A 22,308-nucleotide genomic window follows, 5' to 3' on the forward strand; every position below is an offset into this window, starting at 1 on the left:
TCAAATTGATCCCTCACCAGAACATCTACAGATATTGCACAATTGTGATCAACAGAAAGTGGTCAAACACCCTTCGAGCGGTAAAGTTCTCAGCAACCAATGGTACTCGTTGATGATGGTCATCATCAAAGCTCTGCCGATTGAGGCAAAAGTTATTCAAGTTGGCAGTTGACCGACGACAAACAGCGCGCCAATTTTCATGGCAAATATCAAGTCAATAACAGTCAATTAGGTCGGATATCACCGCATTGATACCAAATACCACTGAAAGCGATTCCCCTCTCTGACCCTGTCAATTTAATCCACACTTATATGAGAGATGTGGGCATTATTTACCACTTCAGAGGCATGTTTGTGTATATACAGCAAGTATTGATTTGCTCATTCTTTCCTTATTAGCTAGGTGTACATCTGCCGACTGTAGTTGTGACTTAACTATTGAATTCTTCAGTAAAACTGTGATACATTCTTTGTCCTACAAAGCAAACTTTACTTTCAAACTTTAAAACTTCCAAGAGTGAGTATTTTTGCTCGCGATTGATATTTTGGTGTTCACATGTTAAGCGCGTGACTTTGTGGAAATTTTAGAAGAGTAAATGAAACTTATGCTTCCTACTTTCAGAATATTTTAACAATTCCTTGGGCAATTCGGTGAACAAAAATAGCATATAATGTGTATATAGTACAGTAGCGCTATTGCTTCAGCAATTTCTCTCCTTCGGCACTCGCCAACTGGGAAAATAACTTGTATAGTCGAAAAGCAACACACAACACAGTCCGTGTATTGCATAAACATGAACACAACACAGACGTGCGCTAATGCCAAAACATAACCTACTCAGTTTGACAACAAAAACTCGAGCATGGAACAGCATCCGAGCCTTGCAATTAGGGAGAAAGTCATTGCCGCTGTAAAGCGCCACCCCGGAATTTATGATACGAGATTGAAGGAGTTCAAATTCCAGTCTCTGAGGGACAAAGCATGGGCACAAGCGGCGAAAGAAGTCGATTTGCCAGGTATGTCGCGTCACAACATATCCAACAACATGGCATGTGTCACAGTGCCACTCAATGACTGTATGCTCTGGCTGTATTTTGCAGTGAAACAATTGAAGCTTATTTTCCAAACCCTGCGACAAACTTACTCGCGAAAAGTGAGGAAAATGCGGGAAGCTCCCGCAGATGAGGCGACCCCATGGCCATTCTACAAGCAAATGAGCTTTCTCTACGAGTTTGTGAAGCCGCGGAAGATAAATAATTGCCCGAAGAGGGCACAACGTCACATTCACACTGAGTCCACTGAGTATGAGTGCAATGTATCAGGCCAGGCTGAGGAGAAAAGCGACATGGAATATGATCCTTTGGATGAAGAAAGTAGCTTCCTCAAAGACGCTATCATTATGGATTCTGACGCCTCTGAGGATGTGTATAAGGACAAACACATCGTTACTAGTCAAGCATCTTCGTATATACAAGTAAAGAGGCCCTCAACGGAACTGCAACATCATCAGGATGATACGACCACAGCTAATTCACCCTACTCCAGCACTAATCCAGACATTTTCACCTACTACAGCAAAATTATAGGGGAAAAACTGCGAAGCCTGCCGCCGGAAAGGGCGGAAAATATTGCCATTAAATTTATAGTGGAACTGAATGCGGAACTGAAGAAGTGAACTCTCTGAGCTTTTGTCAATTCATATTAGGAGTCATTAGAATAATTACTTGAATAAATAATTTCACCAAGAATATCATGGAATAAAATTACAAATTTTACCATTAATTGCCATCAAATTGTCTGCAAGGGAAGTTATAAATTTTCACTATTTAACTGCCGATTAAAGACGTTCGTCGGAATTATAGAATGGAGGAAACTTTTAGAATAAGCAATTAGCTTGGGGGACGAAAGTCACGCTTCTCACGTCCCGAGAAATTTCTTGGTTTGGTGTGAAGCTCTCGAAAATGAGATAATAAATGCCAGCAATTTATCTGAGAATAAAGTATCCTCAGAAAATTATTTTTCCGGACTAAGGGTAGTCATTCTGTTGGAACGCAGTGTGTCAGTGATTGATGGTATTTTTGGGTGAAGCACAGTTGGCCACTGTGGAGAAAACCGGAAGTATCTATCAAAATGACAAAAAGTGCAACAGATTACATATATTTGAATCAATGTCCCAATGTTTTATTCATTCTGCGGGGATGTGAATTTACAGGAGGGTTGATGATAATGACGAGGCGCTGGGGGAGAACAAGAAATCATTTCTTCAGTGTGAAATGTAATAAATCGTGGCGTGGAATCTCGTTAAATCAGCTGAGAAAGCGACATTGTTTGCTAATCACTCTCATTAACATATCCCAGATAGCGAGTCCCCATTTCAAGCCCATCACAGCGCCAGTCCAAAGGATGGCGAGGCGTAATTTGGACCACGTATCGAGAGGACTTCCGAAAGCAATTTCACCGCCTAAACGTGCGGAAAGGGCCACGAGAGCGTCCATCGGTTCGAGGAGGGAAAACCGTTTTAAAATTCAAGGAAATTGTTTCTTTGGGGGAGAAACTCAACTATAATAATTCAATATGTCTCTGCCACAGAAGATCTATCTTTCCTCAATCCACGCGCATCTCTCTGGTGAAGAGGAAAACGACGAGGAGGAACTGTAATTTGATTTACAGAATGTTTAATGCAAAGAGAAAGATTCTGAATTTCAATGTAGAGACTTTGGAAAAACTTTCTCTTGCCTGTGATTGAAAAACAGAGAGTTTAGATACGCTCTTTGAGAGACCAAATCAATTTACGCATTTCTCACTTGGAGGAAGTGAATTTTATTTGATTACAGACCTTCAAAGTTTCATCTCGCTTTGCTGGCATTCAAAATTATTCTCCATACATGCGGTGCATAGTAAAATGTGATGAGTAGAAAAGAGAGCATATGAATGGTATTGAGAGATGGAAAAGTATAATCCTCTGTGAAGCTCGATAAACGGCGCAAGAGCAACAAACAAATTCGGTAGATGCATCTCTAAACTGAAGCCAGCAGTGCACAAACATTTTCACACACCAAATCCCTAATGCACCACTAATTCTTCAGGAGGGAATCTTACTTGCAGGTAATGTGGAAACATTTATTTATTTGTCCCAGAGCATTTGGTGAGATGTCAAATAAATTTATTGGGTGAACTCTGGTATTTTGGCGAAGGAAGCTTTATAGCCCAAAGCAGTGGCAATAAAACTCACAGGATATTTATGTGAATGTGAAGAGTGTTAATTTCGTAATCTCTGGAACGATGCTCCCCAGCAATTCCTGCTGACATTCCAAGAAACAGGCGAGAGAGTCAACATTTTCAATTTGCATAAATTGCTCCCATTCACCGCTCCCGCAGCCGAACTCTCTCCCAGGGATCCGTGGGAAAATTAATTTTCCACACGCTCTCGTGAAATTACGATGACGCACCTCTCTCTGAGTAACTCCTTCAGAAAATATTTTCACAAGCCAGTTGGAAAATATTCACCGTGTATTTTCCACGTTCCCATGGAGTTGTTGTAATGAAAGTGAACATTTTTCCACCAAGAAGTGCTTTGCATCCTGTTTGGATAGTATGCTAGGCTGAAGGCAAGACTGAAGGCGTATTTACACACTCTTCTCAATAAAATAGTGCTTCACTGGGTATCTAAATAAGAGGGAATGCTCCTGAGAGTGACAATTTGAGCACCGATGCCTTTTGTGTGTGTAGAAATCCCCGGATTCTCAGAAAAAAAACCTCCATGTATTTGCTTTGCAACTGATTTAAGTATTGAAACGACGAGAAAATAGAGTAAGATAAAGCATTTTTTTCTTATAAAAACAACATGTTTTTCAGATTGCAATTTATACTTTCAAATCACCAATAAGCATTAAGAAAATGGCCGAAGTAAATTCTTAGAAAATGATGACTATGTTCTATTAATTTCATTGCATAAATTGGTTTTCTCTCATCCCAATCTGTTCTCTCTTTACATTCAACCCTTCGAGTCAAAGAGTTTGTCGGAGTCTTAAATCACCGCCCCATGAAATGGAATATATTGGCGTTTGCTGAGCAAATAAATCACGATGAAACTTAGCACAAAAGTTATCACGACATGTCGAATTTCTAATTGATTGAACATTTCCTTTTATCCCTGAAACTCCTTCTGCATCGACTCTTCAAACTTCGAGTGCACTTGAAGGGAAATATTTTAATCATCGGAAACAATCTCACCTAAAGTCTCCCACTCAGAACAGGTAGTTTTATTGCAGTCACCAGCACCAAATCCATTATTGGAGCATTTGGGGATTCTGCCGAATTGCCAGGATGAAGCATCGCTCTGCCATTGCATGCATATGTATGAGAGGACTGGGGCTCTCGCCTAATCTTCAGATTGCTCACTTTCCGCCCGCTGAACACTATGCCTGGAGATACTGGTGGCGAGTCCCATTAAATGGCACTTATGAGGGAGTGCCGTCGACAGATATCCGCTGTGTTGGATTAATTAAAATTTCTTTTTGTCTAATCGGGGCCAATTCATGAATCCTGTGCGCTTCCTCGTGCCAAAACTAAACTTTCTCATCCAATTTATTTTTAGCTCCAGCCACACTGAGGGTGTTTGTGTGGATGAAATTAATTAAATTTTCATTTTTACCGCGAAACCCGCACACCTGGAACTGCCCTGAAACTTTTCCCGATGCCATGGGGAAATCACATCCGACACTCCCACTCCGCAGCCGGAGGACTGCGGGATGTAGCAATGTGAAGAGATTCCCTCGTACCCAAAATCGTTCCGTGTGGATAATAAACATTCACGCACTGCGATAAAGGAGCAAGCCAACCCCCAGCGCCTTCCTGCAACCTGTTTGAATGATCGAGATAGGGTAAATGCGGAGTGAAATAAAATTAAATTGAATTTTCCGATGGGGAGAAAATCAGCAAAATCGACTGAATTGATTCCTCTCATTCGACCCTCCCTTTTTCTGCGTCAGTAGACGCCACACATGCCCATGAATATTGCACGAGATGTGCTTAATTTTTCCAATTACGTGATAATCATCTTAACGGTCGTCATTTAATTTCGGCTTGGCTGCCAATTCTCCAATGATAGCCTGTGAAGTGTGCTAGTCACCGATATGTGTTTGGCCATCAGTTTCAGTTGTCGATTGTAATGAGGAAAATCTCTCATTAGTGTGAATTTTCTTTTCCCAGCAGAGAGTATAGAAGCTCCCGTCTAAAAATTCCCATTATCGAGCCGAAATTCATTCAATTCAAACTCATTTTCTACAAAAAAAAGACATTTTTATCCAAATCCAATTATAGCTAACAATTTTGCGATTATAGTTTCCAACTCATGGCTGCATTCGAGAGATATTTCGCCAAAATATTATTTATTGCGCAAATGTCATGCACAATAGAAGCATTGCATCACATTCTAGTGTTTATGGGCAGAGCGCTTTTGTACATCTTCAGTCCGAGAACATGAAATGGGACGTCCAGTGAGCTTTCGGATCTCATCAAGTGCAAACACACATTAATTTTATGGTCTTTGCTAATTTCTCCGCACCGTCTTTGATCTCACTCCAAGTGTCATCCTCATGAGAGCTCCCCAAACTTTGATGGAGAATTAATTAATGACTCCCAATTTGTTGCTACGAAGAACAAATAAAATCAATGGACTGGGAAAATCCACTTGAGATAAATTGAATAACAAAATTTAAGCTAGCAATGCAAGACAATAAAATGAAAAAGAAAATAGAAGGTTCATCAGAGTCTGTAACATAAACCCGATTAAATGTTGTGTATTGACAATAATGTTAATTCAAGAGGATTTTGAAAGTGTCCAAAAGGGAATTTCTTTCTCTTCAGAATCTAATACTCGAGAAGAATAATTTTGCATTAAAAAATGCAACTGAAAATACTAATTTTATGAACCTCTGATATTAATTCAGTAATGTACATTGTTTTTGGGAATATTACTGATGAGTCCTTGGCTATGTGCAAGAAAACTAATCATATTTTTTGCTCAGCAGAATATCATTAAAGTTTTTCGTTCAGTTTCCACGAAAACAGTCTTTTGGCGCAACATTGCGTTTTTCCACTTGAGTTCACAACACTAAGTTTTCAGTTCTCTTCGCTGCAACACTTTTGCAATTTAAGTTTTAGCAAAACATAAAGTTATGTTTAGCTTTCAAAATTAGATGATCTCTTGAATTTATTTGCAGCCGAGAAGAATAAAATTTTTCACATTGCAAACTTGCGATATTTGAATTTAATAATTCTATGGAACTTTTATATTTCTGCTCTCGTGCATTTGTCAGGTAGAACTTTTCACATCCTGGATCCAACTTATTGAATTCATATTTGATTCGCTCAACTAAGCATGTGTCAGCTTCCGTCACACTCACTTCCCACGGGATGATTCCACTTCCCTTTTCAAGAACATACATAAATATCCTCTAACTATACATATATAAGACATCCACGTGAGGTCGATTGCATTCTTCACGGCGTGTCTCGTGTGACGAGTTCTGGTGAAAGTTTCAGTGAGTTTGGGGCGATAGTTTGGACAACACCTACATTTCGATTTAGACGAGAGACAACTAAAAGTTGACCGATTTTCTGGCAGGCAGAAACTTCCTCTTCGTCAAAGCTTCAGCTGACTGGAAACACAGGAAGAAAGTTTAGCTCTTAGCCAGGAATTTCTTCTCTGGAGGTGCACAACGCAAAGTTTCTTTCATTAATTTGATTGCATTGGGGTTGAAATTCCTCAACTTTGTAATGTTAACTGTTGGGATAAGTAGCGAGAGAAATTACCTTTAAAGTTCCATTTGCAGTTGTAAAATTACTCAATATTGGATTACTTTTGAGAAAACCAATTAATCAAAAGTTCTGCAAAATGCAAGAAGAGAACTATAAACTTTTCATGTGGAAATTTTTGCTTACATCGTTGCAATGAGAGATTAAAATTTGTGAAAAATGCAGCTGAAATTTAATAATAGACATTAAATTTTATCGTATTCAATGAATTAAATTGAATGCCTGAAATATTATATGTGTGCTGATTAAAATGCAAACGGATGTATAAATTCAATCAAGCATAGAGTCAAACATTTTAACTCACTGAGCAATTCCAAATGCGATTATGCCACGAAATAAGTCTGCAGAAGGAAATGCTTTCATTCATCATTCATACATTTATTTCGAATGCTCACATACGAACGTATCCATCAATAATGAAATCCATAAAAGCCCTGATAGGTTCTACGGGCTTATCTTTTAGCGCCAAATTGAACAAATCTGGGAAAACCATTAAAATTTCATATTTATTTTGTCGTGAGCAAAGGACTTGTTTTTAAATTCATGCCAAATTGGAGTAAACATCATTTTCCCCGTATGGAAGAGTCCATGAAGTGAATTGAGGAATATCACATAAACTGAGCATAAATTTGTACTGAAGATGATTAAAGGGTATGTAAATTTAGTACTATTGTGATAACTGTAGCTCTGTCCAAACCGAATGTCTAATTTTGCTTGTTGCGGCAAAAAAGTGTCACATTAAAACTTTATAATTCCCTCTCGCGTGCATTTTTGCATCCGGATCAGGAGTATTAGCGTAAATACAGGTCATATGGCAGATTATAACTTGTATCACATCGACTGCATATATTAAATTTATATCACAACACCGCATTATTGTAGAATTATCGCGTAATTAAATTTCTACGTGCGATTATAACCATATTACTTCATGGATATGGAATAATTAATGAGTGTATTAATTGAAAGAGGACGTGATTGCTAATTAAATATTAAATCACACGATGTGTTTTAGCGACAAACAGTGACAATATTTTAACTTTATTAACTGCGATTCTTGATTTGCAAATATTTGCCACTTCTGTCTCCTGAACTACTAAAAATCGCCTGCAATCAGAGCGGAACCTGTCGCCGATGAATGATTAATGGGCGTTGCGATTGGATTTGAATGACCCTGATGGTCCACACCCTTTTCCACAGTAATGCCCTCATGAGTGTCTCATCTGGGATCTCGCCAGATTTGCTGGCCTGTCGTCAAGTTCTATCGATTTTCCCGGGCCAAAAATAGCTGATGAGGAAGAGATGGATGAGTGGACAGTAATGCTGGACACCCAAATATACACGCCAAGAGGATAGAGGCGATCAATCAATCTCATTTAATACACACTTTGGATATTTCGAGGGCCGATACAGCCGCGATGTGTACTGAAAGGCGGAAAATAAATGGATTCTCAAATTCCACACAGTCTTGCCCACGACCCGCGCTTAATGGAAAGCATATTTATCGCAAGACACATGGGACAAACAAGCTGAAACTTGCTTTTTATCTCCGAACGTGGCAGGACTACTCATGGAAAATATGAATTATATGTGAGAGACATGGACAACATACACCGCTTACGCCACGGCATTGCATGTTCTCAGCCAATTTTCACGTTCTCTATAATGTTTATCCTATTAAAAAGGGTGCAACATTTTAATAAACGTTATGGAAAGCATATTTATGACATTTACGAGCAATTTGCAGATGAAATGAATGGAGGTGTTTGAGAGAAATTGAACATTTCACGCTATTGCGCCACTTCACTCGAAATTGTACTTGCCAATCGATTGAATTTCAAGTCAAATTTCTCTGTGAAAATGTCTCGCTTTTCGATTGGGTCGAGCTTTAGTGCTACATACAAAAGCCATTTTCTATGTAGCTAACAAACACAGCTTCGCATATGTGCTCTGCCAGTAACATAAAAGCAGAACCTCCTATTTCAGAAAATAACCTTGTTTGAGGGTCACGTCGAGATATATTTTTCAAATTTCTCCGATAAATCTCCACCAAATCATAAATAAAGCTCTGAGCTTTTGACAGGCACACGTTCAGTCGGGTTGCTCCGTTAGCATTTAAATCTCGTCTAAACCGCTGTTTCTGAAGGACGCCACTGTGGAATTCGGAGCGCTGCTGTCTTGTTTTGATAAATATTTTCCTGGTTGCGGCTCCTGGAGTTCAGGCGAATTTCCTCCGCAATGGCTGGCGATAAATATTCCATCCTTCTGCCCACGTACAACGAAAAGGACAATCTCCCCATAATCATCTGGCTGATTGTGAAACACATGAACCTGAGGTGAGAATTGAGGATACATTCAGTGCGTTTGGTTATAGTGACACGTCTCTTTGCAGTGGATTCGATTACGAGATCATTGTTATTGACGATGGGAGTCCAGACGGCACCCTCGACGTGGCCAAGGACTTGCAGAAGATCTACGGCGAGAAGAAGATCGTGCTGCGACCGCGAGAGAAGAAGCTGGGCTTGGGAACAGCGTATATTCATGGTGTTAAAAATGCCTCCGGGAACTTCATTGTGATCCTGGACGCTGATCTGAGTCACCATCCAAAGTACATTCCACAATTCATCGAGCTGCAGAAGAAGGAGGACTTGGACATTGTGTCTGGCACGAGATATCGTGGCGACGGAGGTGTTTATGGCTGGGATGTGAAGCGGAAGCTGATATCTCGCGGAGCCAACTATCTCTCTCAGGTGCTCCTGCGTCCGGGCGCCTCGGATCTCACGGGATCATTCAGGCTGTACAGGAAAGATGTGCTCACGCGTCTCATCTCGCAGTGTGTCTCCAAAGGCTACGTCTTCCAAATGGAGATGCTCGTGCGTGCACGCCAGAACCACTTCACCATTGGCGAGGTGCCCATCACATTTGTGGACCGCCTCTACGGGCAGTCGAAGCTGGGGGGAACGGAGATCTTCCAGTTTGCCAAGAATCTTCTCTACCTGTTCGCCACAACGTGAGAACGGTGCCAATAAAGACAGCATTGGATCTTCAAAATAACCTTCTGTTTGATGATATATTCATTCCCGAAAGGATTTGCGTGCAGAGCGCAAACTCAACTTCTCCTTCTCGGCCACCTTTCCTGCCATATTCTGTCCCTCCATGGGATTTCCAATCGATAAAATAGATCTTCGTCCGCTTTTGACACGTAATGTGGAAAATTTCATCCCTCTTCCATGCCATTTGGCCAGAAAAGACTCCCGAATCCATGCGAATCCGTGCAAAATTCTGTGATTTACCACTAGTGTAGAGAACATGGCCAAGAAGATACCTTTTAGTGTTATTTTCGCCACAGGTAATGCCAGAGAAGTGTCTCACTGGGTCATTCGCTTAAAACAAACCATCTTCCTACAGATGAGGACTCTGCCTTCCCGGCCAGCGAACTCAATGGTCACGGACCGACAGTCCTTGGCTGGCGCTCCAGTGCCAATTCCAAGATCCAGCCACAGGAACTCATCCTGAAGTTCCACCGCCCGGCAAAAGTGTGTCGAATTCAGGTGCTGGGACATCAATTCATGATCCGTAAGTGTCTTCCCAGAGTCTCTTCTGGGCAGCAAATTCACCCGTGATTCCCGTTTTTGCAGCCGAGCGTATTGAATTGTGGCTTCACAATGCACCCAAAGACTCCCCAACGACTCCATCCAGTCAAAATTTCGACTACTTGGGCTTCATTGTCCTGTCGGACAACTCAGCTTCCCAGTACAAATCCCGGGAGTTGCAGAGCGTCTCCGTCGCCCCACGAATGGGCTCGCATCTGAAGCTGCGCATGGGAACACCATACGCAAATGACCTCAATGACGCCCGCCAAGTGGCTCTAATCGGCATCAACGTCCTGGGCATGGATTCTGGAGAGGATGCAGGTCCTTCAGGAGCTCCAGAATCCATTACTTCCATCTGTGACTGTCTCTCCTTCTCCATGTACGTCGAGGAGACCATCTGTGAGGTGGTGAAAGAGTTGGAAGCCAAGAAGTCTAGAGCCGTTGTGGGTGAGTTCATCCTCATTATTATTAATACCTTGCCAAGAGTGAAATCGATACTAATAGTGATGCAATCTCTCTCTATCTCTCAGAGGAGCGCTTTGAGTACGCTCGAAAGTTGAAACTCTGCATGGGAGCCTTGAGGAGTGCTGGTGAGCGTCTGGGACGCTATGCACTGGCCAAGAGACAAGCCGTTGCCCAGGAAGACTTTTCCACGGCTCGACTGCGAAAGGAGCAAATCGAGCTGTACCGGAATTCCGTCTTCAGCCAGCTGGAAGTTTGCAAACTCCTTGAAAAGAGCGGTCCAGTGACTGAGAATGATCTCGTCTCTCCAGTCTACATCTCGAAGCCAGTCCTTCCATCGCCGCCGAGTCTCCAGGAAGTGGCGCATCTGCTGCTGAACGATCCCAAGGAGCAGCACAGTCCGAAGCCACCGAGTCAGAAGAGCGAGAAGCAGGATGAGCCCTACTTTTCGCCTCAGCTCAGCAAGATTGGACGCAGCCCCAGCCGAAATTCACCCACAAACACAGGTTCACTGCGTCGCAGGAACAAGAGCGCCCCACGGAACAGCTATGAGGATTACGAGGAGCGAACTCTACCCACGCTGAGGACGTAAGATGTGACCTTTGTGCGATTTGTGTCTGTCGATGTGATGCCATTTTCTCCAAAATGTTAAATTTCAGTTCACAAACTAATGAATTTTTAAGGGAATGCCAATCCACGCTGGAAGTGGAGGCGAACAGTCGAGGCAGGTTCAAGGTGATGAATGATCGCGAGAGACGCCAAGCGGCCCTTCCGCTCCTCGTCTTTGGCACTGAATTGGTGAGTGTCTTCAGCAAGAATCCCTTGAAAAATGCACATGAAAGTAAATCTTCGCAGGTGGAGATGTTCTACTCGAAGCAGTTCCAGGATCGCGAAGAGGGTCTCGTGCGTCTGCGGAACATCCTGAAGAATCCCACTGTGATTGAGGGCTCCATCGGACCCAACAAAGTGGCCAGGAGCTCAACTTTGCTCCTCTATCGCGCCGTGCGCGATGCCGTGTTCTCAGTCTTCAGTCAGGCAGCGGAAACGGTGAGAGCTCTCTTTGTGGACTTCATCCCACAGCGAATCTCCGCCAATGAAGTCTCCCGATGCGTGGATCGACTGTTGCCTGAGCTGCTGGCCAAGAGCGGGGATCCATCGCCTCGAATCCACACCCTGGCACAGCACACCATCCTCAGTATTGCCTCCTGCACCGAAGTGCGCCAGCAGAATCTCGTGGCTCCGGCCCTGTCGCGTCCTGTGGGCTCCGGCACGCATCCTCGCCTCGCTCTCAGTCGCATCCAGATGCTGGAGCAGTTGGTGCTGAGCCAGGGCATCAGCACGGACAAGCAGAGCGGCCTCACGTGCCGCTCGCTGACCGAGTGCGGCTGCTCAGGCATACACCATCCCTCGGAACCAGTGCGCAAGGTGGCCGAGCGCGTGCTCCTGCAGGTCTATCGCATCAATCCGCGCCTCATCCGGAAGCAACTGCCTCCGGACGATGATATCACGCGCCGCAATCTTCTCTATCGGCAACTCTTCACCGAGTTCGATAAGATCGACAAGGCGCGCCGCAGCGAGATGTTGGAGCCAATGCGAGACGACCAGGTGGATGAGGAGGAAGGAGCTGCCTTCGGCGACGCGTGGGACGTGGAGGAGCTGAAGGTGTCTTTGCCAAGCATGGCAAATGGGGAGAAGAATGGATGCAAGCAGACTGTGTAAGTGTTCTTGAAATATCTCAAATCAATATTCCTTCCGCTTATGGTTTTATCGTCCGTGTCACGCAATTTCCTCATGATTTTATTAGAAGATAAAACCAGAAAAGGATGAGTAATTCGCGAATTGCTTGATTTTCTCCGCTAACTGACGCTTAATGACTACTTGAATAGTTATAATAAGTAATTTCTAATAACCAGGCAATGTTCCTTCTGTGATTGGGTCTGTGAGAAAGACAGCGGGCAACTGGACAAGCACTACTGGAAGTCCTGTCCGCTACTCATGAAGTGTCCGCAGTGCCAGTGCGTCCTGGAAGTGTCCGCCTATTCGCATCACCTAACAAGTAATTCTGTCATGCCTTAAACTTATAAATACTCAATCACAGCAATCTCTCTGTGTGGCAGACGAGTGCGAGGCGAAGGAGAGCTACGTGATTTGCAAGAGATGCTCGGAGGCCGTCCACATGGAACTCTTCCAGCTGCATCTCCTCGAGGAGTACTGCCGCGAAGTGCCGCCCAGTAGCGTGCGATGCCCTCTTTGCCACGAGAACATCCCGGAGAATGGCTGGAAGGAGCACTTCCTCGACCAGGCGCTCTTCTGTCGCGGCAACAGCCGCCGACATGGTGGCAAGAAGTAGACTTTTTGAGCTTTTTCCGCACATTGAAATAGCACACAATCTATTTCCGAATCAATTTGAATTTATATTGTATGTAAAACTGCTTTTGACATTACTAAGAAAAAACTTACTATCAAAAATAATTACAAAATCAATATCGGTGTATTTTTTCCTCTAATTTCTATAATCAATGAAGAGGATCTTATTACGTACAATCTTGGACGGTTCTCGTTACTCATGAGATTCTCATATAAAGTACTCAAAAGGCACTTTCTTTGTCACTTCAATTTATGTTCTATATGTGAGAATTTTGAACAGGGTGCTCTCATTTGAATACATGAACACAAAAAATAGATGGCGAGTGATTTCATTGACACAGAATGCACAAAATGCAAGTAAAAAGTGCTAAACTAGGCGATGATTTTATCAAGAAATTATTGCAAAGTGATAAATCTAATTAAGATTACTCTTTTGATCCAGCGTAACCGCTGTTTTTTTACCAGAGATTTTAGATTCTCTAATTTTTCGGGTTTTGAGGGTGAAAATTCTCAACTCAATTTGCAGTGTGTCTTCGCTAAGCGTTAGTCATCAAGTAAAAACAATTGATGATCGCCCATCTGTGGAGAGCACCCTATTTGGGACGGAATGTGAAGACTTTTACCCGAATCTCCAGGCGAGCAGCGGCACGAGGACAGCCAGGAAGCCATTTGATGGTGCGAAGGAGGGTAAGGCGGCTGTGTTGCAGCCATCCTTGCTGTTACAAGTGCAGTACTCCAGGAATATGTTGAATGTTCCCGTTCGCATCAGACAGAAGCGCTCGTCGCCCTCAATTCCGGGCTCTCCCATGTACGCGCAACTCCTGAAGTACCTCCACTTCCCGTGGGCTGCACGAGAAAGAAAGAAACAGCGAAAATGTAGACGAGAAAGAGATCAAACAATCAACTCTTCAATACCCTTCTGGCGGATCTTCCTGCACATTGTCGCTTTGACTCCGGGCAGGTGTTCCAATTGTGGCGATTGGGTACAATCGGTGATTACAAGTGTGCTATTGTCAAACGGATCGCCACACTTTGGATCCTCATCCGATCTGCATTCCCAGCACTTTATTGAGAGGCCTGTGAAAAGGTGCAGAAAAGCCACTTTGTTTATCAGCTTCCGGTGGATATTTTCCCAGTTTTCATTGCGAGTGTCGCCCGGAGGGCGGTTCCTGCCGTGTCTGCTCACCTTGCTGCACGCACACCACCAGCACAATCGACGCGCAGATGAGCAGGAAGCTCCTTTGGGAGGGCATTTTGGAAGGTATGGCAAGGAAAATCAGGAAAATGCGGAAAATTGGCAGAAAACACGCAAACACAAACACTGTATGACAACTTGCCGTGACACGCCCTGACAGATTGACAGTACTCGTCGAAACCCAGTTGGAGTTACCCGCCAATTGGCAGTCAAAATCAATTGTACGACCAGAATCTTACAAGATTTTTCTAGAGCAAGGCAGACTTACAAATTCCCCAAATCAGAGCATTTTTGTGCGGTTTATCGTCAAGAATGTCGAATAGGAAAGATACCATCATTTATCCCATGTCGCTGACACCGCCTGTAACGCGACTCTGGTCTAAAGCTCTTTGGTGGGACTGTTCAGCCGGGTTGCCTTAGTTTCTTTCAAATTATTATCGCCAATTTGTGCAACTTCATTCTCTGCGTGTTTTCGCGATAAAGAAAGGCACAAAATAGAGCTCGTCAGTCTAAAAACACGTGCTAAAGAGTGTAGAAGTGTTTTAGAAGCGGAGACAAGTGAAGTGATGCTGTAATTTTCGTGGCTTTTGTGAAATGCGCGTATGCGAGGCCGTGGCAGAGTGAAACGTAAACAAAAAGTCCGGAAGTTTCAAAAGTATCTCCCGCTGTGAAGATTCTATAGGAAAACGTGTATTTTCTATTGGGAAAGTTTCATGGTAGTGCCAGGAGATTTTCTGGGACCGTAAAAGTGCTCCCGAAAAGGGGAGATAGTGTGAAAAGTGGGTGGAATCTGCCCACTTGTCTTGCATTGAAAGTGAACGTGATTTGACCTTCTGGGCAGATTTCTCTAATCTCTGTGTGCGTGCCCGGAACCTACGACCAGGAAGTGAAGCCTCCAGCACCCCAATTCGGCGATAATCTGTGTGGAGAGCGTGGAGAAAAGCGGGAGAAGCTGATGCTGACTCGAACATAATCTGTGTGACACTTTGACAGTTGACTCACTGATGACGAAGTTGGTCATTCACGCAAATACAATCCCCGATAAAATGTGAAAATAAGCATGAAGAATACATTTTCCTATTCGTCGTGCAAACTCGTGATAGCAGCTTTAATACTCAGGTGAGTTTTGGCACTCAGTGTCAGCGGAAAATGCAGCACTTCAAGTCTATCTTTTCACTTGTTTACTCTGCCATTGCAGTTCCTTGGTTGGCGATGCCGCTTCGAGATCCTCAGCTTCTCTGGCAAAATGGACAAAGGCGAACAAGTCCAGTGAATTCGTGTCGAAGTACGGCTCTCAGTCGAAGAGCATCTTCAGAGATGCATCGAGCATAAAGGAGTTGTTATTTTTAGAGAGACCTTCACGAGAACCAAACATCGCAGAAGGGTAATATAATCTTGCATAGGAAGAGAAAAAAACGCCGCACAAGAATTCCAACAACGTCACACAGTAAATGTGTCCGAATATCAATCATTAGACACTTCACAGGCGAACTGTGGCGCTAAATAATTCATAGAGAGTCGCGAGAAAAATCGATATTCTTGACCGATTCCTGAACCAAATCGTCACTCAACGCTAAAGTCAGTGCCGGAACGCAGTCCCAATTGGATTAATAATTATTATTGAAGTGTGTGCGGCCCTCGATGTGTGGCGAGGAAATCCAACACAATGCTTTTGTTGAAATTGCTCAATTTGCCAGGAAATTCACGGAGAAGCGTCGTGATTGCGCGTCTGAGAAATCGCTCAAGTTCTCTTAAACACACACTGACGAAATGAGCGCCGGGAGTTGCTCGACATATGCTGGGGACCCAGCAATAAATGCCCACGTGCTCGTCTCCAATAGGCGGGAATGGCGAGTGGAATTATCAGTGGGAATTTCACCAGCTCATGGCAAATATACAATGCGGGAGTTGCGTGAAAAGCTCTTGGCCTGCAGTGACTCAGTCTTATTCAGCTGGATTTTCATGAAATTCTCCGTGCTTGCGTAGATTAAGTTGACTGACTGGTTTAAGCGCCTTTATCAAGCAGGTTTTTTTTGTCAACTTAAAAAATGGGGCAAATTAATTAGAAGCAATTTGTTTTTGAACTACCAATTAATAATAGAGAATTGCGTGTGTTTGATTTATCTTCAGAAATACACAAAACTAACACTCTGTTCGTCAATTGTTCGATGTGAAGAAAATGAGCGAAAATCTTCTTCTCAACCGTGTTGCATCCTAAAAGCTCGTGTGTTTGCGCAATTGCCTTGCTTTGTGGATCTAATTTGTGGAGACTCAACAATAATATCGAATGACTGTTTAGCAAATAGTTCCAACTCGTGTTTCTTTCAACGCCGCACACATGAAAACTAACCCGATCTGCAGGAGTTCTCCAATGACTGTGAGGTGGAAAGTGCTGAAAATGTGTTAAAAACACCTCGTCGTGCTGTATTTTTTTGTTTTGCTTTAATCTCTTGTCACGCCTCGAAAGTGAGTCGCAAAATGAGTGGAATGTGTAAGGAAAGCGCGTAGTGATTTGCACGAAAGCACGCTGGGCAAAAATAAGTTTTTCATGAAAAATTTCCTGTGGCACGAGAATTTTCTTGCCAGCTGTTACGAAACAATAGTTGAGTGCACAGTGTGTATATATTGAAGGGTATTGAGAACATCTTTGGAGGAGGAAAGAATACAGAAGAAAAAAAGAAAAATTGTGTGTGCTGTAATGGCATTTTTCCCCGCATAATGCAGTGTTTCTGAAACAGTAACTTTGGTGGAAGGCAGCATTGAACAAGTGTGACAGTATTAATTTTGTATTTGGCTGATAAAGATCGTGTGCATTTGCTGGAGCTGTTTTAAATGTCGCTTGTAGCACTCCTCGAACAGTTTATTATTCTGGCCATTCTATGGTAAATAGCAGTTTGCAGGATTTCCTTTAAAAACGCTTTTGACGAGTTGTGAGAAAAAAAAAGTCATCTGCATATTGGAAAAATCACAGAAACTTTATAGGAAGGTCAAATATGTGATTCTTTTCGCGACTAATCGCATTAAAGCACTATAATTTTGCGCCGACAGTCAAGCAAATTCATCACTGTCCAACAATGGAGACGATAAAGTGTGCGGAATTTGGTTAAATAGATTAAAGTGTTGACAGACAGTGAGGAATAATAAAAACATGAAAATGAAAAGTATATAATACAAATTGATTGTCCTTTTTGGGTGTTGTATTATTAAAAGACTTGGGGGTAAATATTTATGCACGAATAAGGTCAAATCTGTTATCGATTTTTAAATTTGAGGTGAGAAATTGTGACCAAAACGCCGCGATCCTGATCACGAAAGACGTTGTTTCCACTGTTTTCGTAATCAAATCAATGGTTTTTGTGCAAATATAGGAGAAAGCGAGAAATCACATTACCAAAGAAGGAATTTTATTGTTTGCTTCCTAATATTTGATATTCTTATTCACACGCGATCATGCTTCAATATTGATTCATCATATTTTTTCTCGATCAATGGAATAATTTCATGATAAGCTTAGAGTGTGAAAATGATGTTTTTCTCAAATTATTCCAAAATGCAAATTAATTGTGACACTGCGCGGAAAAGTTGTTTTGGTCATCTACGGGTTTTCTGCGCAAATTACACTTTTGCCAGTTAAACTAGTTGAGTCTGCGTGAGCGATCATGTTTGCGGTCAAAAACGTCTTGCACCACTTTGTCCCCGATAAAGTGTCATTTTGGCTAATACTTGCTTCTTTTATTGCATGTCTCAGCAGCAATTCATCAACAGACTCATCATCATCGTTTTACACGCAAAAACCGGAGGTCGTTGATCTGGACTTTGAGAAGAAGTATGGCAACAGCATCGATCTGCACCTTGTCGAGGAGGAGGAGCGGAACGACACTGCTTTGGAGGGTGAGGAGGATCTGCTGGTGAATGTGACGCCATCGGGAGATGAGGAGATGATCGTGCAGGTGAATCTGAAGCCAACGCAGCCCTTTGAGATGCCAGTGATTAATGGCGAGGAGAACATAATTCCGGTGTTCTCAGAGTGGACGCAGAAGCAGATGGAGGAGGCGGAGAAGAAGCTGGAGAAGGAGAGCACGAATTCGTCGACGATGAAGAAGAATGCCACGGATCAGGGACCGTCGCTCAAAGTGAAAGTACGTGCCAAAAATTATGCATCACCAGATTGTGGTGCAAAGATCATCATTGCCAATCCGGAGGCTGAGAGTTCCAGCTCGGTTCTGTCGGCATCCAAAGATGAGTACCTGCTGAGTCCGTGCACCAGTAAAATATGGTTCGTGGTGGAGCTGTGTGAGGCCATCAGAGCGGAGAAGATTGAGCTGGCCAACTTTGAATTGTACTCATCATCGCCCAAAGACTTTAGTATTTCTGTGAGTAACAGATTCCCAACGAGAGAGTGGCTGAATGTTGGTCAATTTACCGCCAAGGATGAGCGAAATGTGCAGAAGTACAATCTTCATCCGCTCGTGTTTGGCAAGTTTATTCGGGTGGAGGTGAATTCGCACTACAGCAAGGAGCACTTTTGTCCCATATCTTTATTTCGCGTCTATGGAACGTCAGAGTTTGAGGCTTTCGAGACGGAGAATCATCCAGAGATTATCGATGGAGATCTTCTGGATGATGACAGTGATATGGAAGTGCCGGATAGTAAGCGAGGCGATGCGAAGAATAATATCTTCAAATCTGCCAGCGATGCTGTTTTGTCCATTGTGAAGAAGGCCGCTGAAGTGCTTGGCAAAGGGGATTCATCTGCAAATAGCAATGCCACCGCAAAAACATCAAGGCTCAACTCACCCACTGAAGAATGTTTCACATTCGCTTACCAGGTGAATTGTGTCAATTGCTCACCAGAAATGCTGGAAAGAGTGACAAATTTGCTGAATTGCAAGCACTCTTTTCTGCTACAATTGCTGCAAATGCCGAGAATCCGGGAAATTGTCTATGAATCCAGAGAGTGTGAAAAGATGATTAACATTAATCTCACAGACAGCGTGAAGGAAGCTTATTTAAAGCGAATTTCCTACTTTTCCCACCTTCTTCCCACGGGATACTTAACAGCCTTGTGCAACTTGGCAGCTGCTGTGGAGAATCACATGGGATTGAATCCTAATCTCAATATTTGGAATGATTCAGTGGCTAGTGTGGTTCCAGAGACAGAAAAGTCTCTGACGGGCTTTGAGAAATTCGATAAGAATGGCGAGAAGATCAAAGTAGTTCCACTGGAGCAGGAGAAATACCCACAGAACACATCGACAGAGGAGAACAAGTCTCAGAGAGATGATAAGCAGCAAAAGAATGCGCAGAAGTTGAAGAATGGCAAGGAAGGGAAGAAAATTCCGCACGAAAGCAAAAAGGCAGCGAAGAATGAATCTCCACAGACTGAGAATGGGAAAGGTCATCCGCCTGTCCAGGAGGATGTTGCTGTGATTGAGAACCATGTGAAGGTGCCGGTAGATGAGGAGGCTCAAAAAGACACTCAGAGTGGTGGAAATCTAGTCGAAAGTCAAGCAATTGAGGAGGATTCATCGTCACAAACCCATCAAAATGCCACGGAGAATAATGTGGAGGAGAGTGAGCAAGTGGAGCCCAAGATCAATGCTCCTCAAGTGCCGGCTCAGCAGGAGGCGGCAAAGGATGCCCCCAATGGAGCCACACAGGAGGTTCCAGTGAATAATGAGGCCAACAATAATCTCCCAACAGCACAACAATCGTCAGCTCACAGCGAGAGTGTCTTTCTCAGGCTCTCCAATCGCATTAAGGTAGGATTTTTCTCAATTCTCCCTTATCGCGCAACAACAAGTTAAACTTTCCACCCAACTGTGAATTCCTCTCGTCTTATCAACTCTGTGCCAGAACGAGGTTTCTATTTATAAAACTGTTGTAGTGCTATTTTTCCCCTGATAAAGTAGAAAGAAAATAGAAGCATTGCGCCTAAAAATTGGTATGAACACAGATTGATTGGTGGGAAAAACACACAAATCAATTTTGCGCAAGAATACTCACGTTCTCTTAGCTAGAAACACGTGAGATTCTTTTTCACTGTATGCTTGTATATTTAGGAGGGTATTAGGAATGTAATTCCTCTGCAAAATTCAATTTACAGATAGCAAATTGCGTTTTTGTGTGGTGGGAAAATTTTGCCATGCCTTGGAAATTTACGATGATCTCTTATCAAGCTTTATTTATCATTGCTTGAGATTAGATGTACATTTGCTTGTTTTCTTGACAAATACCTCAGAGAAGTTCCGTCTTGATTGCAATGAAAGATATCTGAAATGTTGAGAAACTTCACATTCCAGGTGAAAGAGATAAGATATTCGATCTAGTTTATATTAATTGTTATTTGATCTTCTTGTTGCAGGCCCTTGAGCGTAACATGTCTCTGTCTGGGCAGTACTTGGAGGAGTTGTCGAAGAGATACAAGAAGCAAGTGGAGGAACTGCAGTCGTCTTTCGCAAAAGCTCTGTTGTCCATTGAGGAGCAAAGTCGGCGCTTCGACGAGAAGAAGGAGTTCATGTTGATGCAACACGAGGCACTGCGTGAACAATGTGAGGACATCATGGACAAGATCTGCAAGTTCTGCTTCGTCTTTGGTGTCAGCTTCACGTGCCTGCAGATCCTCATCATCTACTTATACTCCAGGGCGTATCAGCGCATCAGCCGACGATGCAAGATGCTCATGGATTGCGTTCGGAGATCTCAAGCAACTGCCAATGACAGCGTTGAGGGGGAAGAGAAGATCAGCAGTCAAGGGGAGGCGCAGAACACTGCTGAGGACAGCGGAAAGGTGGCCAAGTGTGGTGGAGTGACGGAGATCAAGGAGGAGAACGAGGAGAGTGCGAATGAATGTGCGGAGGAAGTCAGCGGCTCAATCGCGAGTGGACTGAGTGGGAAGATGAGCGAGAACGACGTGCCGATTGAGGATTTGAACAGCAGTGAGCTGGAGTTGAGTGGCGAGGGGCTGGAAAAGAGTCTCTCGAATCACGTTGAATCCCCTTCGCGGGGCAGCGAGAAGGGCAGAAGCAGCTTTCCGCTGAGGGAGAGCATCGCCAGACGTCTCTCGTCGCCGGTGCTCTTCAAGACGTCCCGCAACAAGAGCCAACATTCCAATTCAACGCCCAAATCCAAAGACAAGAGACAAAATACCAGTGAGAATCACAGGCTCAAGCCGAAGGCCAACTCTACGAGTCCGGAAATCCTGGCGCGCGTCTCTGCAGACTGCCAAGAGGGTTCTGGCCTGACGCGTCCCGTGGATGAGCCGCTGATTAAGAAGACAGGTAGTTTTCGGCGAATACTGAAGAAAGTATTCTAAGTACGCTTATACTCAAAAGAAATGATCGTTGTTGAAAATGAATTAAGCAAAATTGCGAGTGTTTTAGGCAAAAAAAAAACATATTTGTTAATTTTCTTTTAAGAGCGAATTTTAAAGCTATCGTTTGCGACCTGCAGCGTCTTTCTTTTGTATTCACCGCCAGTGAGAGTTTTTACTTTATATAATTCATAACGATTATAATCTTCTCATGAATAATCTCATTAGTATTCTTTCACTTCTCGCCCTGAGAAGTGGCAAGAATGTGTTCATTTTTGTGACTGAGAGAACAAAGTGGAAGGAGTTCAATTAATTATTTATTTTAGATGAGCAAGAATCGCGTAAATGTTGAAAGCTTAGGTATATTATTGTTTTCCTTTCGTCAAAATGTTGATTGTAAGTTTATTTAATCTAGTCTTACAGTTAATGATAGACATTTGTAAGAAAAAGTGAGAAATCACTTCTTTCATAAAAACGCCAATAAATTGTGGGTAAAAATTGATATGTTGTATTTGTAACATGACCTATGCTAAGTGTTTCGTGATTGTCTCTGATCCAC

The 22,308-nt window shown here is 43.1% G+C and overlaps 5 protein-coding genes across 10 annotated transcripts; 4 read left to right on the plus strand and 1 right to left on the minus strand.

Annotated features, from left to right (window-relative positions):
• Positions 1–413: 413 nt before the first annotated feature.
• On the plus strand, positions 414–1,866 carry LOC132260110 (uncharacterized). Its single transcript, XM_059758048.1, has 3 exons — positions 414–517; positions 623–1,017; positions 1,102–1,866. The coding sequence occupies exons 2-3, from the start codon at positions 864–866 to the stop codon at positions 1,674–1,676; spliced, it is 729 nt and encodes a 242-aa protein (XP_059614031.1). The 5' UTR covers positions 414–517; positions 623–863; the 3' UTR covers positions 1,677–1,866.
• Positions 1,867–8,957: 7,091 nt separating this feature from the next.
• LOC132259741 (dolichol-phosphate mannosyltransferase subunit 1) lies at positions 8,958–9,874 on the plus strand. The gene is made up of 2 exons (XM_059757492.1): positions 8,958–9,156; positions 9,213–9,874. Exons 1-2 carry the CDS (start codon positions 9,059–9,061, stop codon positions 9,832–9,834), a joined length of 720 nt encoding a protein of 239 aa, XP_059613475.1. The 5' UTR covers positions 8,958–9,058; the 3' UTR covers positions 9,835–9,874.
• A 114-nt stretch (positions 9,875–9,988) lies between these two features.
• On the plus strand, positions 9,989–13,234 carry LOC132261231 (centrosomal protein of 104 kDa). Of its 4 annotated transcripts, none has more exons than XM_059759940.1 (8): positions 9,989–10,169; positions 10,229–10,396; positions 10,459–10,860; positions 10,944–11,463; positions 11,535–11,673; positions 11,731–12,590; positions 12,789–12,931; positions 12,993–13,234. In XM_059759940.1, exons 1-8 carry the CDS (start codon positions 10,130–10,132, stop codon positions 13,223–13,225), a joined length of 2,505 nt encoding a protein of 834 aa, XP_059615923.1. In that variant the 5' UTR covers positions 9,989–10,129; the 3' UTR covers positions 13,226–13,234. The 4 variants fall into 4 exon arrangements, with proteins under 4 accessions (XP_059615923.1, XP_059615924.1, XP_059615921.1 ...); XM_059759941.1 differs by having other exon boundaries at positions 11,559–11,673; XM_059759938.1 differs by having other exon boundaries at positions 11,535–12,590.
• Positions 13,235–13,853: 619 nt separating this feature from the next.
• LOC132261236 (uncharacterized) lies at positions 13,854–14,622 on the minus strand. The gene is made up of 3 exons (XM_059759946.1): positions 14,429–14,622; positions 14,158–14,319; positions 13,854–14,088 (listed from the first exon to the last, which is right to left on the minus strand). Exons 1-3 carry the CDS (start codon positions 14,493–14,495, stop codon positions 13,862–13,864), a joined length of 456 nt encoding a protein of 151 aa, XP_059615929.1. The 5' UTR covers positions 14,496–14,622; the 3' UTR covers positions 13,854–13,861.
• A 283-nt stretch (positions 14,623–14,905) lies between these two features.
• Positions 14,906–22,251, plus strand: LOC132261229 (SUN domain-containing ossification factor). Of its 3 annotated transcripts, none has more exons than XM_059759932.1 (4): positions 14,906–15,556; positions 15,636–15,821; positions 18,186–20,199; positions 20,802–22,251. In XM_059759932.1, exons 1-4 carry the CDS (start codon positions 15,498–15,500, stop codon positions 21,750–21,752), a joined length of 3,210 nt encoding a protein of 1,069 aa, XP_059615915.1. In that variant the 5' UTR covers positions 14,906–15,497; the 3' UTR covers positions 21,753–22,251. The 3 variants fall into 3 exon arrangements, with proteins under 3 accessions (XP_059615915.1, XP_059615916.1, XP_059615917.1); XM_059759933.1 differs by having other exon boundaries at positions 18,189–20,199; XM_059759934.1 differs by lacking the exons at positions 14,906–15,556; positions 15,636–15,821 and adding an exon at positions 16,246–17,319 and having other exon boundaries at positions 18,189–20,199.
• The last annotated feature ends 57 nt before the right edge of the window (positions 22,252–22,308 follow it).

The sequence above is a fragment of the Phlebotomus argentipes genome, unplaced genomic scaffold, assembly GCF_947086385.1.
Source record: "Phlebotomus argentipes unplaced genomic scaffold, Phlebotomus argentipes genome assembly scaffold_18, whole genome shotgun sequence".
NCBI classification, from domain to species: domain Eukaryota; kingdom Metazoa; phylum Arthropoda; class Insecta; order Diptera; family Psychodidae; genus Phlebotomus; species Phlebotomus argentipes.

Excerpts from the sequence above, each read along its gene's own strand:
- LOC132261236 (XM_059759946.1), bottom strand. The coding sequence starts at position 14,495 with ATGCCCTCCCAAAGGAGCTTCCTGCTCATCTGCGCGTCGATTGTGCTG. Across the intron at positions 14,320-14,428 it reads GGTGGTGTGCGTGCAGCAAG|GCCTCTCAATAAAGTGCTGG; the intron begins GTGAGCAGACAC and ends ACCTTTTCACAG. Across the intron at positions 14,089-14,157 it reads CAGGAAGATCCGCCAGAAGG|CCCACGGGAAGTGGAGGTAC; the intron begins GTATTGAAGAGT and ends TTTCTCGTGCAG.
- LOC132260110 (XM_059758048.1), top strand. The coding sequence starts at position 864 with ATGGAACAGCATCCGAGCCTTGCAATTAGGGAGAAAGTCATTGCCGCT. Across the intron at positions 1,018-1,101 it reads GAAAGAAGTCGATTTGCCAG|TGAAACAATTGAAGCTTATT; the intron begins GTATGTCGCGTC and ends TGTATTTTGCAG.
- LOC132261231 (XM_059759938.1), top strand. The coding sequence starts at position 10,130 with ATGGCCAAGAAGATACCTTTTAGTGTTATTTTCGCCACAG. Across the intron at positions 10,397-10,458 it reads GGGACATCAATTCATGATCC|CCGAGCGTATTGAATTGTGG; the intron begins GTAAGTGTCTTC and ends CCGTTTTTGCAG. Across the intron at positions 10,861-10,943 it reads GAAGTCTAGAGCCGTTGTGG|AGGAGCGCTTTGAGTACGCT; the intron begins GTGAGTTCATCC and ends TCTATCTCTCAG.
- LOC132259741 (XM_059757492.1), top strand. The coding sequence starts at position 9,059 with ATGGCTGGCGATAAATATTCCATCCTTCTGCCCACGTACAACGAAAAG. Across the intron at positions 9,157-9,212 it reads GTGAAACACATGAACCTGAG|TGGATTCGATTACGAGATCA; the intron begins GTGAGAATTGAG and ends GTCTCTTTGCAG.
- LOC132261229 (XM_059759932.1), top strand. The coding sequence starts at position 15,498 with ATGAAGAATACATTTTCCTATTCGTCGTGCAAACTCGTGATAGCAGCT. Across the intron at positions 15,557-15,635 it reads ATAGCAGCTTTAATACTCAG|TTCCTTGGTTGGCGATGCCG; the intron begins GTGAGTTTTGGC and ends CTGCCATTGCAG. Across the intron at positions 20,200-20,801 it reads GGCTCTCCAATCGCATTAAG|GCCCTTGAGCGTAACATGTC; the intron begins GTAGGATTTTTC and ends TTCTTGTTGCAG.